Source organism: Brassica napus, chromosome C8 (genome assembly GCF_020379485.1).
Source record: "Brassica napus cultivar Da-Ae chromosome C8, Da-Ae, whole genome shotgun sequence".
Taxonomy (NCBI): domain Eukaryota; kingdom Viridiplantae; phylum Streptophyta; class Magnoliopsida; order Brassicales; family Brassicaceae; genus Brassica; species Brassica napus.
Window position 1 is genome coordinate 37,461,510 of NC_063451.1, and position 13,255 is coordinate 37,474,764.

At 38.3% G+C, this 13,255-nt stretch overlaps 2 protein-coding genes, 1 long non-coding RNA gene and 1 pseudogene across 4 annotated transcripts; 3 read left to right on the top strand and 1 right to left on the bottom strand.

The window, feature by feature from the left end:
- Positions 1-2,028: 2,028 nt before the first annotated feature.
- On the top strand, positions 2,029-11,701 carry LOC106434008 (protein MAEA homolog). Of its 2 annotated transcripts, none has more exons than XM_013874846.3 (7): positions 2,029-2,425; positions 2,777-2,971; positions 3,077-3,199; positions 3,412-3,597; positions 3,877-4,010; positions 4,159-4,345; positions 4,464-4,765. In XM_013874846.3, exons 1-7 carry the CDS (start codon positions 2,105-2,107, stop codon positions 4,563-4,565), a joined length of 1,248 nt encoding a protein of 415 aa, XP_013730300.1. In that variant the 5' UTR covers positions 2,029-2,104; the 3' UTR covers positions 4,566-4,765. The 2 variants fall into 2 exon arrangements, with proteins under 2 accessions (XP_013730300.1, XP_048620609.1); XM_048764652.1 differs by lacking the exon at positions 4,464-4,765 and adding an exon at positions 11,590-11,701 and having other exon boundaries at positions 2,035-2,425.
- On the top strand, positions 5,117-8,915 carry LOC106433982 (annotated as a pseudogene).
- Positions 10,067-11,401, bottom strand: LOC125591134. Its single transcript, XR_007327120.1, has 3 exons — positions 10,535-11,401; positions 10,413-10,455; positions 10,067-10,303 (listed from the first exon to the last, which is right to left on the bottom strand). It is a non-coding gene; the product is annotated as an uncharacterized LOC125591134 (long non-coding RNA).
- A 561-nt stretch (positions 11,702-12,262) lies between the features above and the next one.
- LOC106434000 (agamous-like MADS-box protein AGL93) lies at positions 12,263-13,006 on the top strand. The gene has a single exon (XM_022708762.1). The coding sequence runs from the start codon at positions 12,263-12,265 to the stop codon at positions 13,004-13,006; it is 744 nt and encodes a 247-aa protein (XP_022564483.1).
- The last annotated feature ends 249 nt before the right edge of the window (positions 13,007-13,255 follow it).

Below are 13,255 nucleotides of genomic sequence, written 5' to 3' on the forward strand. Positions count from 1 at the left end.
GTTGACATTGTTTCAGAGTCACCACAAAAGTACCATGTTCTCCTGATTATTACCATAAGAGACTACTTCGGCCTTAAATTTGAAACTAGTGGATCATATCTTTGGTGTCAACTGTCAACATTTCTGTTGCATGAAACAAACAAACCGGAGTTCGAGCAGACCTGCTTGCTACCGTTGACGCATTGGTGCGAGGAGCTGAGCTGCCTCTGTCAGTTCTTATTGTCGATTTGCAAGACTGTGACTTCGCAGAATTGGAGAATGATGTATATAGATTCACTACAAGAAAAATAGGCATTGATAGCACATTATGATAGTATTGTTTTCATAACTGCTATAAAAATCAATTTCTGATTTTGGTTTATATTAATTAATAGCACTTAATTAATGCTATCTTGCAAAATTAGTGCACCCAAAAAGATAATCACTAATACCAGTTTATACTCTTTCTCATTTTATTTTTTTCCTCCTTTTCACCTACTTTATTCCCAATCACACTCTTAACCGACAATCATACAACTTTTTTACCTTTAAAAGGATTACATGTAAGTTTTCCACTCTTGCATCCATATGAGTACTGGTCTCTTATTGAGTTGACACTTGTTGATGTAATGTACGAGGAGCCTGCCGTGTGGCGTTTTAGTTATGTTTAAAACGATTTTTGGTTTTCCCAAATTAACAGTATAAGTATGTTCTCTTTTTTTTTTTTTTTTTTTGACAGCAAGAACATTTACAGACTCATATAGACTCCGTAAACCATAGTGGCAACTCTGCATCCATGTGTATGACGAACGACGGTTGTATCCGAGCACTGCGTGCCAAACGATCCGCCATTTTATTGTCCGTCCTCGAAACATGAACAATTTCTGAGTTGATGAAGCTTCTTCTCAAAAGCTTGATATCCTCCAGGTAACTTCCAAATGCTGGCCATTCCTCTGGTTCTGAAACCATCTTCACCAGTTGAGAACAATCCGTTGCAAATGTGACCTGATATTGTCTTAAGTTTTTCATACATTCCATTGCCCAAGTCAATGCCTCTATCTCCGCATGAAGAGGTGATAAACTTGCCCTTACATTCCTTGCCCCTAACAAACCCTCAAACCCTGGAAGGGTACTGAGCCAACCTTGTCCTGAAAAAACATCTTTATCTTTCCAAGACCCATCCGTGAAACACCATCTTCCTGTGGTCACTAAGGGCAATCTAAGCTGTACTTCAGGTACGACCCTTGGATTATTGATATTTTGTGCCTCAGCCCAAAGTCTTGACTCCAATTCTGCTAAGTTTAGCGTCTCTCTCGGTTCAATATCAATATTACTGAAAACTTTATTATTCCGGCCCTTCCAAATATACCATAGTATCCATGCAAACTGATGATCCTCCATTTTACGACCCTTGGATTATTGATATTTTGTGCCTCAGCCCAAAGTCTTGACTCCAATTCTGCTAAGTTTAGCGTCTCTCTCGGTTCAATATCAATATTACTGAAAACTTTATTATTCCGGCCCTTCCAAATATACCATAGTATCCATATTACTGAAAACTTTATTATTCCGGCCCTTCCAAGTATAAGTATGTTCTCTAAATAAAATATCAAGTACTTTATGTTTAAATTTCAATTAAATTAATTTTGTTACGACTATCAGTTTTTTATTCTACTTCTATCAAATCGATTAGTCACAACCTTTTATGATATTCCAGTTTGAACTAATCAATTTCAAAACAAAGTAATACAATATGGTTGCTAACCACTATAGATATCATTTTCTTACCACATATTTTTATTTTTATATTTTTGAATATATTTTATTTATTAAAACCATGAAATGAATTGTAATTTAATTTAAGATAAAACATACGAATCCGGCCACGCGCGAGAATACCGTTAGTCCATAATTGTTCACTCTTTTCTTCTGTACCGGGATCCACTCGCTAAAAAGCCAACACTCTCTCTCGGTTCGGACTGGATCAGACCGGCCGGTTTGATGTCCCGCGTATAACGGAGACCTGCCACTATACAACGACGACGTTTTAAAGTCCAGTAGTTATTTCTTCTCCCATCACCACCACAACAAGGCTCCAATAATCTAAACAAACTTCTCGTTGCCCATGGAAATCGATGATCCCGTAACCAACGGAAACACCGACGCCGTGATGACGGAATCCGCTCCTCCGTTCACTCCGTCGCCTCCCGTCCCGGCGTCGAGATCGAGTCAATTGACGGAATCGCTCAAGCTCGAGCACCAGCTCCTCCGCGTTCCGTTCGAGCATTACAAGAAAACGATCCGCACCAATCACCGCTATCTAGAGAAAGAGGTCGCCTCCGTTGTCTCCAGCGTCGGAGATTTGGCCGATAACAATTGGTCCGAAGACGTCACCGTTTCGCGTCTCACCAGCCTCGTTTCTCGGCTGCAAGGCCTCAAACGAAAGGTTGATTCAATACATATCTAATCAATAGCTGTTAATCCAACTTTATTAAGTGATATGGATTAATAACACGTTGGATCTTGGATGTTGCTTTCGCCAATCTTGTTATATACCAAAAAGATTACATTGTCTTTGGCAATTTAGTTACTATACAGAATGATGATTAGTTGATTACCACTATAGATCTTGATGGTTTGCTATGTAGTTATTTCAGAGGATTTGAGGACCCAATTTTGAACTTTTAGGGGTTCGGAACGTTTGCATCTTTGTTCAAAGTTTCATTCTTTGGGGTGGTTTCTCTGTCCTCTGTAGTGGCGGTATAGCTAACATGGTTTATATTGTATGGGCATGCAGTTGGAAGAAGGGAGCAATGTGGAGAATCTGCAGGCTCAGAGATGCCGTGCTCGCATTGATCATTTGGATTCAGCAGATGCGGAAAATATTACTGAATGGAACAATACGAAACTAAAACGGATTCTTGTGGACTACATGCTGCGGATGTCTTATTTCGAGACTGCTTCAAAGCTTTCAGAAAGCACCAATATTTTGGTATCTCCCTCTCATTCTCTCTCTCTTGTCACTGGTTATATAACATTATATGGAGATTTGTAGCCACTTGTAATATGCCAATAATAGACGTCTCATCGTTTTCAGGACCTTGTCGACATTGACATATTTCGAGAAGCAAAGAAGGTGATTGACGCCCTTAAACGTAGGGAGGTTGCTTCTGCACTGGCATGGTGTGCTGATAATAAAACACGGTTGAAGAAATCAAAGGTGTGTGTTGCTCTTTCTCTGTCTACTTTCATGGTTAAGATTTTACTTTCTTGTGTTTATGAACTCCACCTGGTTTCTTGGTTCTGTCTAAAACACGGTTGAACCAAATCCTTTGACTTCAATATATTGCTTTCTAACTTTCTCTTGGTATCATGAACAAAAATAGAAGTTGTCGTCAGTGCTAATTATGTTTGGGGTTCTTTTCATGACAGAGCAAATTCGAGTTCCAACTAAGGTTGCAAGAGTTCATCGAGTTGGTACGAGCTGACAGCTACAAACAAGCAATCCATTATGCTCGAAAGCATCTGACACCATGGGGAGCAACCCATATGGACGAATTGCAGCGTGTCCTGGCCACTTTGGCTTTTAAAAGTTCTACCGAATGCACAAAATACAAGGTCAAGTTCTCCTCCTTTCACACCGTGTTTCAAAACCCATTCTTTGGCTCTTCGATGATGAATGGCGCTTCATCCTGTATATTTTTCTGTATAGAGTTACTAAACTATTGATTTCGTTTAAATAGACCAAAACCTGGCTAGAGATTTTAGTTTTTTTACACACCAGCTTGCTTCTGTGATCCTTTAATATATTTTTTTCGTCTCCGTTACTTCCAACTCTTGTTGACTCTAACTTGATTGTTGCTTCTGGTAATTGACTGACATATTTGCTATTTTCAGGTTCTATTTGAACTAGGGCAGTGGGATGTTTTAGTTGATCAGTTTAAACAAGAATTTTGCAAGTTATATGGCATGACAATGGAGCCGTTATTGAACATCTACTTACAAGCAGGCTTGTCTGCCCTGAAAACTCCGTATCCTTCAAACTCTTAATCTAATTTGATGTTTTAAATGTCTATTTTCTGCTCTGAAATATAAAAAAGGGAAAAAAGTAAAATTTGATAATGACACCATAACGTGATTCTTATTGTGGTTTGAGTTTTGTACCTTGACATGACCCAGATATGGTTTTGAAGAAGGTTGTACCAAGGAGGACCCGCTCTCACAAGAGAGCTTCCGGAAGCTAGCTTTGCCTCTACCGTACTCCAAGCAAGAACATTCAAAGCTTGTTTGCTATATATCCAAGGAGCTAATGGACACAGAGAACCCACCACTGGTGTTTCCCAATGGCTACGTCTATAGCACCAAGGTTTGATCCTATTCTTTTGTACAACGTCTGATTACATTAGTCTTATCATAATCGCTCAAAGACTTTAAATGTGGGTTATTTATTTTTGCTTTGCATTGATGGTGTAATGTAATTCCAGGCTCTCAAAGAAATGGCGGACAAGAACGGAGGTGAAGTAAAATGTCCGAGAACAGGGCTTGTCTGCAACTACACGGACTTAGTTAAGGCATACATATCATGAACCCAGTTGCTCATAAATCCTCACTTTGGTTGCATTATGAATTGATCACAACCAAAGTGGATGTCAGTATTCAATTTTCTTCATATGCTAATCTGTGAATATTGCATTGACAAATAAACTTTGCATCGTTTTGTAGGAACAGTTCTTTGTTTTGTATATCACGTTATTCAAAAATAAAATAAATATCGATTGTTAAAAAAGAAAGACAACGGAAAAGACAACATTAATACAAGTCTGACCTCCACAACGTTATCTCAACTCGGTGCTTAAGGGGCACTTTGGCCATTTGATCTCAAACGAATCTCTCACTAAGTTTTATAATCCCCAACGGCTACATTAAATGAAAAATGGAAATTATCAACTATCTGATCGTTTTAATACTTTAAGAATAGGAAATTATGGGATCAATTATACTTGGAAAAAAGGGAAATAACCAAAATTTATAAATAAACCCTAATCCTTCGCTCAAATCACTTGCACTTGTCTTTCTCTCTTCGTTAATCAAACTTCTCTTCTCTGTATTTGGCAGTAAACAAACAACAACAACAACAATGGATACTTCTTCTACTTCTTCTTCGAGAAACAAGAAGGTCAAATTGTCAGTGAGAAAGATTCAAGAAATCATCGACCAATTTGTTGATGAGACAAGAGACGATTCTGAGAAAAGCTGGCGAGCTCTCCACTCTCTGCGATAACGAAATTTGCGTTATCCATTATGATCGTGTCGGTAACCTCGTCAGAACTTGGCCCGAAGATGAGTCCCAAGTTCAAGTCATGGCCGAAAGATATAGCCAACTCACCGACGAAGAAAAGCAAAAGAAGAGCACCAATCTTTCTAAGTTCGTGAACAAGAAGATGCACGACGAGAAGAAGAGATCTCCAATTGAATTCTCACAGAAAGTCCAAGAACTCGAAGGTTCCTTGGTGAGTAAGTTACAGCTATTACGAGACATGATGCTTCGTGAGGATCATCGCGTTATGTCGGAACAAAACACCACTTTTCTCCATTCTTCCTCTGGCTTCGTCTCAAAGGACTCATCTTCTTCTTCACTTCCTGATCATCAACAACAGATTGAATCATCAACGAATCTTCTCAGGAATGGTTCAACAAGTACCGAGCAAGACCTGAGTCGTGGTGATGTTTACAACTCCACTGCAACCGGTTCTTTCAATCATCAGAGTAAATATTCAATCTTTATGTTTAACCATGAAAACGCTACTTTATCACAATTGCCTCACTCTATTTCCTCAAGCCTTGAGCAATCCTTGATTCCCTCCTATTACAACAATCTCAATGACCATAGGGCTTTGCTTGGGGCACAAGGCTTCAACGATAACAACAATCTCAGTACTACGCAAGGCTTCTTCAACTTTGGCTATGACAACAATGCTTTACCTGGGGAACAAGTTAACTTTGGATACTACAACAGTCTTCTTGGTACACAAGGGTTTGGTGGATATGACAACAATCTCAACTATACGCAAGGCTTCAACAATCTTTGTACATGATGGTGTGAAGTTGTATCAGCCTCTTTCAGACCCTCACTGACTCCACATTTTTTATACCCTTATTGATCACAACACGTCCTATTATTCCATTGCGTATTAATCGTTGTGCTTATGTTCTTATTCTTCGTATGTATACATATATTCTTCATTCAAGTCCCCTTTTTCTGTAATATATGATTTGATTAATCTCATTACCCCTTTTTCTGTAATATATGACGGATTCCGTTAATCTCTCTGTCGTTTTGCATCCCCAATCGCCACAGGTAAGTGTAGGAAATAAAGAGGAGGTAGCTGGCAAAAGTTAGGTTACGATTACAAGTGCTAGTTAGCATGTGCCATTACGCGCTTCTGTCCATAAATATTTGAAAGATTCAGTAATCAGTATGGTATCGAAACTTTAGAGCTCGATTCATTAATCTATGTTGTGATGAATATCCTCAAGACTTACATAGCAGCGACGGATCAGACCATAAATTTAATTTCAAGAATTATAGAAGTGGCTAAGACCATAACTAAGCAATATTTATTTGGATATAACATTCATATAACTAAGAGCAGTACTCATATGGATGCAAGAGTGGAAAACTTACATGTAATCCTTTTAAAGGTAAAAAAAGTTGTATGACATTGTTTGTTAAGAGTGTGATTGGGAATAAAGTAGGTGAAAAGGAGGAAAAAAATAAAATGAGAAAGAGTATAAACTGGAATAAATATGTTTATTGAGTTGAGTTATCTTAAAAAACACATTTGTCTTTTTCCTTTCATAAAATGACACATTGTGTTTGAAGCACACAATTCATGAAACCAAAATCTTTTTTGACCATTATGCCCTTTAACTTCACGTGTAGTTAGCAAAAGAAAGAACTAGTTACTTTCTTCTCGTTAGCTAAGTTAGGAAAATAGTTGGGCTATTAATGTTTTTTTCCAAACCGGAATACCTTCTGTCTCTGTCGCAAGCTTCACTTGATTCATCTTCTCCGTGGATCTTCTCACCTTCGACTGCAACTCGTGGCAACCAAGCTTGGCGGCTTCTCTCCCATTACAACCTCCAGCCACTGTACTCCGACCAACAATTCTCCACCGCAATCCTCCTCTGTCGCGTTCACCTGTCTCGAGCTCTCTCTTCTCCGCCGCAGCTCGTCGCGTCTGTCTCGGGCCACCAGACCATCTCCGTCGTATTGCTCTGCCGACGGTGTCATACTCGGATTCAAGCCTCATCGTGCTCATCATCGCCGTCTCTGTCTCGTCACATAAGAGATCAAGCAACAATGGTGGATTTTTAATTATTTTCAGATCTGGTCCTTCACTTTTTGATTTCTTTCGATTGGGCCCGAAACTTTTATTTTGCAGAAATGCTCTCTTAAATTAACACCAAAATTTTAGCTGTGCAGTTTAGACCCCCAATAAATTTTATTTGTCTACTTCTGCTTCACAATCCTCAAATTATAATTTTCTATCAATAGAAGGACAACAACTATGTTCTTATACTTGATGTCTCTCTCTTTTCTGAATCATGAATAAAGTAAAGAAGTTAGAGCAGGGATTGGAGACAGGTTTTTGTAACATTTTTTATGGATACGTCTTTGTGGACGAGTGTTATGTGGACATGCGAATTGTGGACGAGTGTTAACATTGTGGACAGTTTTCTAGTGGATATATATGATGTGGACAAGAGTCACGTGAAAGTGTTCTTATAAACAAGTTTGTGGTGGACGTGTTCTTATGGATAAACTTTTACAATTATAGTTGTGTAACTATGACCGTTTGTGAACATGTTATTGTAGACGAAGCTCGTGTTTGAAGTTTAATATATCTAAGGTTTGTGTTGTTTGTTTGAAGATAATCCATCTAGAGAACGTATTGTCACGTTTTGAAAGAGAGAAAGGGATTAAGCTTTTTGTGTGGACACAATTCAATGGACACATTTTCTGTTGACAAGCTTTTGTGGACACAATTTATGTGGACACAAAAATGTTATAATGTTTTTGTGGACAAGTTTCCGTGGACAAAATATATTTGTATCCATATATATATTTTTTGATATTTTATAAATTTTTATTTTATTAAATAATTTCTAATGGACATAGCAAATGTGAATATGAGTAGATAAGAAAATTATTATTACGGATTAAAGTACATAATTAAAAGTTTGGGACGAAATCAAGAGGATTATAAGTAAATTAAAGAATGTTGGGGTCAAATTGCAAAAATCCAAAAATGAGAGGACCATATGTGTAAAATAGATAACTTGACCATTGTTTCTTTTAGAGCTTTCTCTCTGCAACAGAAGCCCTCCATGAAGAGATAAAAGACTTAGATCCAAGGCAACTACCTCGAGCTCATCCACGTCGAATCCCAAGCTCATCCACGGAAAATCACGAGCTCATCCACTCTGAAATTCCGCCGCAGCTTCCCTGAACTCACTCACGGCGGTTCAGAATCTCACCTACGGCAAATCCTAAGCTCATCCACTCTCTGAAACTCCACAGAAGCTATCCCGAGAACGCCCACGACGAATCTAAAGCTCTGAAAATCCACCGCATCTTCCCCAAGCTCACTCACGGCGGATCCGCACCGGCGATCGAGGAGGAGCTGGACACGATGGAGCTTTGTTCGACGGTGGTTCAGAGACGACGACACCAAAACGGACAAGTTTAGAGAAGAAAATGATTCTGATTCATGGAGTGGGGGACCGAATGGATTAGGGTGAGAAAATTATAAGGAATTGCAATAAAAAAGGTGGAATTAGTGTTCGTGAATTGGAATATATTTGGGAAAGTGACTTTTTCTGTTTTATTTAAATCACCAAATTAAAATAAAAACAACTAAAGCACAAAAAAGTAACAAGGGAGATATTGGTTAAAAGAGTACTATAGACATTAAGCAAGCAAAATGTGTGTTCAAGTAGAATGTATCTTATTGTGATATTGCAAAGTCAAAAAGTGTTTTTGAGAGTAATTTTATCTTATTCTAATGTATGCTAGGGTAAATACTTGTCTTTTTTGCAAAAAAAAAAGAAAAAGAAAAACAAGATAGCAAATTTTCTGATACAAGAATCATAAAAGAGGAAGTATCTTCAAATCTGTGGAGCTTCCCATTGGATTGATGTGTTTGTAGCGGATGTAGCTCATGAACTGCCTGGGAATTGCTGCAAGAAATTGCCCATCTGCACCCACAATATAATTCAACATCATTTAGACTCCGAATGGTGACGTGCGGAACAAGTGCAGTGCGGTTGTAATAGTAACAAAAATATATAGATACAGAAGTATATGTAGAGATTTTTGTTACTATTCACGACGGTGCGGTGCGGAGCGGTTCGTCACCATTCGAAGCCTTAATATACAAGATGATCCAAACATGCAAATAATTAATATTAAAAATCATACGGACCGATGACATCTCTCAGAGATCCGAACTCGACAAAGTCTTGTCTAGGTCCCAGGGTAAGAACCTGAATATTTTTTTATATTGTGGATGACATCTCTCAGAGATCAAAAAGTCGAGTGGAGGCTGACAAGGAACTGTGGATGAACGGCGTCTAGACGAAGCTCCTTGCTGACTGACATGGTTTTTTGCTGTATCATACACTTGCTTTCTGACATCTAAGGCTGTTTTCAAGGTTTCCTCGCTCTATTCCGCTGCTCTTTGAGCGAGCTTCCTACCGGCAGCCTTTTGACCAACACCAAATCCATAAGAATTACAATATCTACATGAAGAAAGAAAAATGTTTGTGAAAGTTTTTACCATCAATGCTTGCTTTATCCTGAACCCTGCAGCAGCCATGGCGTTTTGTTCTTCAGTGGTCGCGAGAGAAAAGATGAAGAAGGAGAGAGGAAAACCATTTTTCTCTGTGTGTGACCTCTTTAGGGCCTCTTAATGATTATTTAAATAATTAAATGTAGTTAAGAATTTTAATTAAAAAATACCTAGATTTTGTGCTCCAATGCTAATTTATTAATTAAATGTTCTTAAAAAAAGATTATTAACATACTTGTTGATTGTTTTCTTTAGGGTGTACAACTTTGGGTGATGAGAGCTCGTTTATAGATGAATGCACGAGCCTACACAATGTTCAACTACATATGGTTTTTAATTTGAGAGAGAGAGAGAGAATCTCCCTTATATGTATTGCAAACATAACCAGTGCCTCCTAGACGTTCAGCCACTGCACCAGTGACAAGACCACCAACCATATCCACCACAAGCACATCCGAGTATGCGAGATACTGGCAAAAACATAAACAGATCCGAGAATAAGAGAAACTAAAGAAGTAGAAAACAAAAGGAGACATAAGAATATACGAACTTTCGAGCAAAAGGGCGTCTTAGAAGCACCTTTCGCACATACTTCTTCTGCTTCTTAGGCAGATATTTTTTTCTATAAAAACCAAAAACAAGATTAAATGCTAATGGATTCAAATAGAAGCAGAGAGAGAAGTAAACTGTGAAGACATTACCTAAGCTAAGACAACTGAAACTTCTTGTCAAATGTTTTGCTGTTTGCGATCAGTGCTTCAATAATCTCATCCCCTTTTGCACCCTCTCTACGCATTAACAAAAGTTAGCAGATTCTTCTATATATAAACACACAGAGAAATTAAGTCTTGTTCAAACGTCCGCATAGCTTCAATCTTTTCAGCAGTGAAGTTTTGAGATTCATTATCGTCAATAAGTTCTCTATTATCTCTAGCATCGTCTATAACATTAACGCTGCTACTTTCTGGAATTACCAAAACATCAGTTCAATCAAATCTATAACCAAACATTATAAATATACAAACAGAAAAACGATTCTTTAATGTGATTTTGAGAAAAAGACAAAACCTTTTTTGATGGGAAGAATGCGAGAGGGGAAAGAACCATCTTCTCCGGTTTCGACTTGGAACAGAGATCCAAACGGAGCTCCGATCAATGGCTTTAACGAGTAATTTGTATTCCCGATTTTAAATCAATCAAAAACTAAATTCAATCAATATTGAGAATCAATCTGGAAGAAGAAGAAGACTCATCCGCCACTAGATAGACGAGCGAAGACGAGACGGTCTCCATCGTTAACATCGAGCAACACGCTGCAACCTTGGCTAGCAAATCTCGGATTTGGATCTTGAGGCTTATTGATATTCTTTTTCTCCGACATGAGTGCCTGATCCTCACTGTGCTCCAGTCGGCTGCATACAATTTTCTTCATCATCGGGAGAGACACAGAGAGGAAGAGATAGAGAAAAGAAAGACTACATCGGGTTTTTTTGCATCATCTGGGAGCGACACGAGTCCTCTAAGACAAGGTTCTTGTAACCCCTAGTTAGGAGACGTTCCTTGTGTGTTTCCCAATGGCTACGTCTATAGCACCAAGGTTTGATACTATACCTCAGATTTTCTGCTGATTCTCTCGTTTTGGAATCTGTTGTTGTAATCTAGAGCAGTGAAAGTTATCTATGATAATCATTTAAAGACTTTAAAATGTGGTGTTACTTACTTTTGCTTTTGCATTGATGGTGTAACGTAAGTGCAGGCTCTCAAGGAAATGGCGGACAAGAACAAAGGTGAAGTAAAATGTCCGAGGACAGGGCTTGTCTGCAACTACACGGACTTAGTTAAGGCATACATATCATGAACCCCAGTTGCTCATAAATCCTCACTTTGGTTGCATTATGAATTGCTCACAGCCAAAGTGGATGTCAGTATTCAATTTTCTTCATATGCTAATCTGTGAATATTGCATTTACAAATAAACTTTGCATCGTTTTGTAGAAACAGTTCTTTGTTTTGTACATCACGTTATTCAAAAAAAAAAAACAATATATCGATTGTAAAAAAAAGACAACATTAATACAAGTCTGACCTCCACAACGTTATCTCAAATCGGTGCTTAAGGGGCACTTTGGCCATTTGATCTCAAACGAATCTTCACTAAGTTTAATAATCCCCAACGGCTACATTAAATGAAAAATGGAAATTACCAATTATATGATCTATAAATAAACCCTAATCCTTCCCTAAAATCACTCGCACTTGTCTGATCTCTCTTCGTCACTCAAACTTGTCTTCTCTCTATATTTGGCAGTAAACAAACAACAACAATGGATTCTTCTCCTTCTTCTTCTTCTTCGAGAAATAACAAGAAGGTCAATAAATTTTCCGTGAGAAAGCAAACTCTATTCAAGAAACCATCTACCAGTTTGTTGATGAGACAAGAGACGATTCTGAGAAAAGCTGGCGAGCTCTCCACTCTCTGCGATAACCTAATTTGCGTTATCCATTACGATCGTCTCGGTAACCTCGTGAAAACTTGGCCCGAAGATGAGTCCCAAGTCCAAGTCATCGCCGAAAGATATAGCAAACTCACCCACGAAGAGAAACAAAAGAAGAGCACCAATCTTTCTAAGTTCTGTAACAAGAAGATGCACGACGAGAAGAAGAGATTTCCAATTAAATTCTCACAGAAAGTCCAAGAACTCGAAGGTTCCTTGGTGGGTAAGTTACCGCTATTACAAGACATACTTCTTCGTGAAGATCAGAGCATTATGTCCGAACAAAACCACAACTTTCCCAATTATTCTTCTGTTCCTGATCATCAACAACAGAGTGAATCAGCAACAAGTACCGAGCAAGACATGAGTCGTGGTGATGTTTACGACTCTGCCGCAGCAACTGATCAGTTGTTGAATCATCAGAGTAAATATTCAATCTTTCTGTTTAACCATGAAAACGCTAGTTTTACTCAATTGCCTCACTCTGTCTCCTCAAGCCTTCAGCAAACCTATTACAACAATCTCAGTGACAACAGGGCTTTGCTTGGGGGACAAGGCTTCAACTTTGGCTTTGGCAACAACAATGTCAGTACTGCTTTACCTGAGGAGCAAGTTAACTTTGGATACTACAACAACAGTCTCAACTTTGGGTATGACTTCAACAATCTTTGTACATGATGTCATGTAGCATTGTGGTGAAGTTACTTCAGCCTCTTTTAGAGAGCCTCACTGACTCCACCATTCAATCCCTTCACATCACATCTGCTTCATCTTTTTATTCTTCCCACTGTTGTATTAAACGTGTTGCTTATATGATTCTTATTCTTCGTTTATATTCTTCGTTCAAGTCCTTATTTTTGTTTAGTTTCTGTGATATACGATTTGACTAATCTCATTACTCCTTTTGTTACACAAATATAATATAAC

Bases quoted from the DNA above. Each gene is read 5' to 3' on its own strand.
- LOC106434008 (XM_013874846.3), top strand. From the start codon at position 2,105: ATGGAAATCGATGATCCCGTAACCAACGGAAACACCGACGCCGTGATG. The intron at 4,011-4,158 runs GTATCCTTCAAA...GACATGACCCAG, and splicing joins TTGTCTGCCCTGAAAACTCC to ATATGGTTTTGAAGAAGGTT. The intron at 4,346-4,463 runs GTTTGATCCTAT...ATGTAATTCCAG, and splicing joins GCTACGTCTATAGCACCAAG to GCTCTCAAAGAAATGGCGGA.
- LOC106434000 (XM_022708762.1), top strand. From the start codon at position 12,263: ATGAGACAAGAGACGATTCTGAGAAAAGCTGGCGAGCTCTCCACTCTC.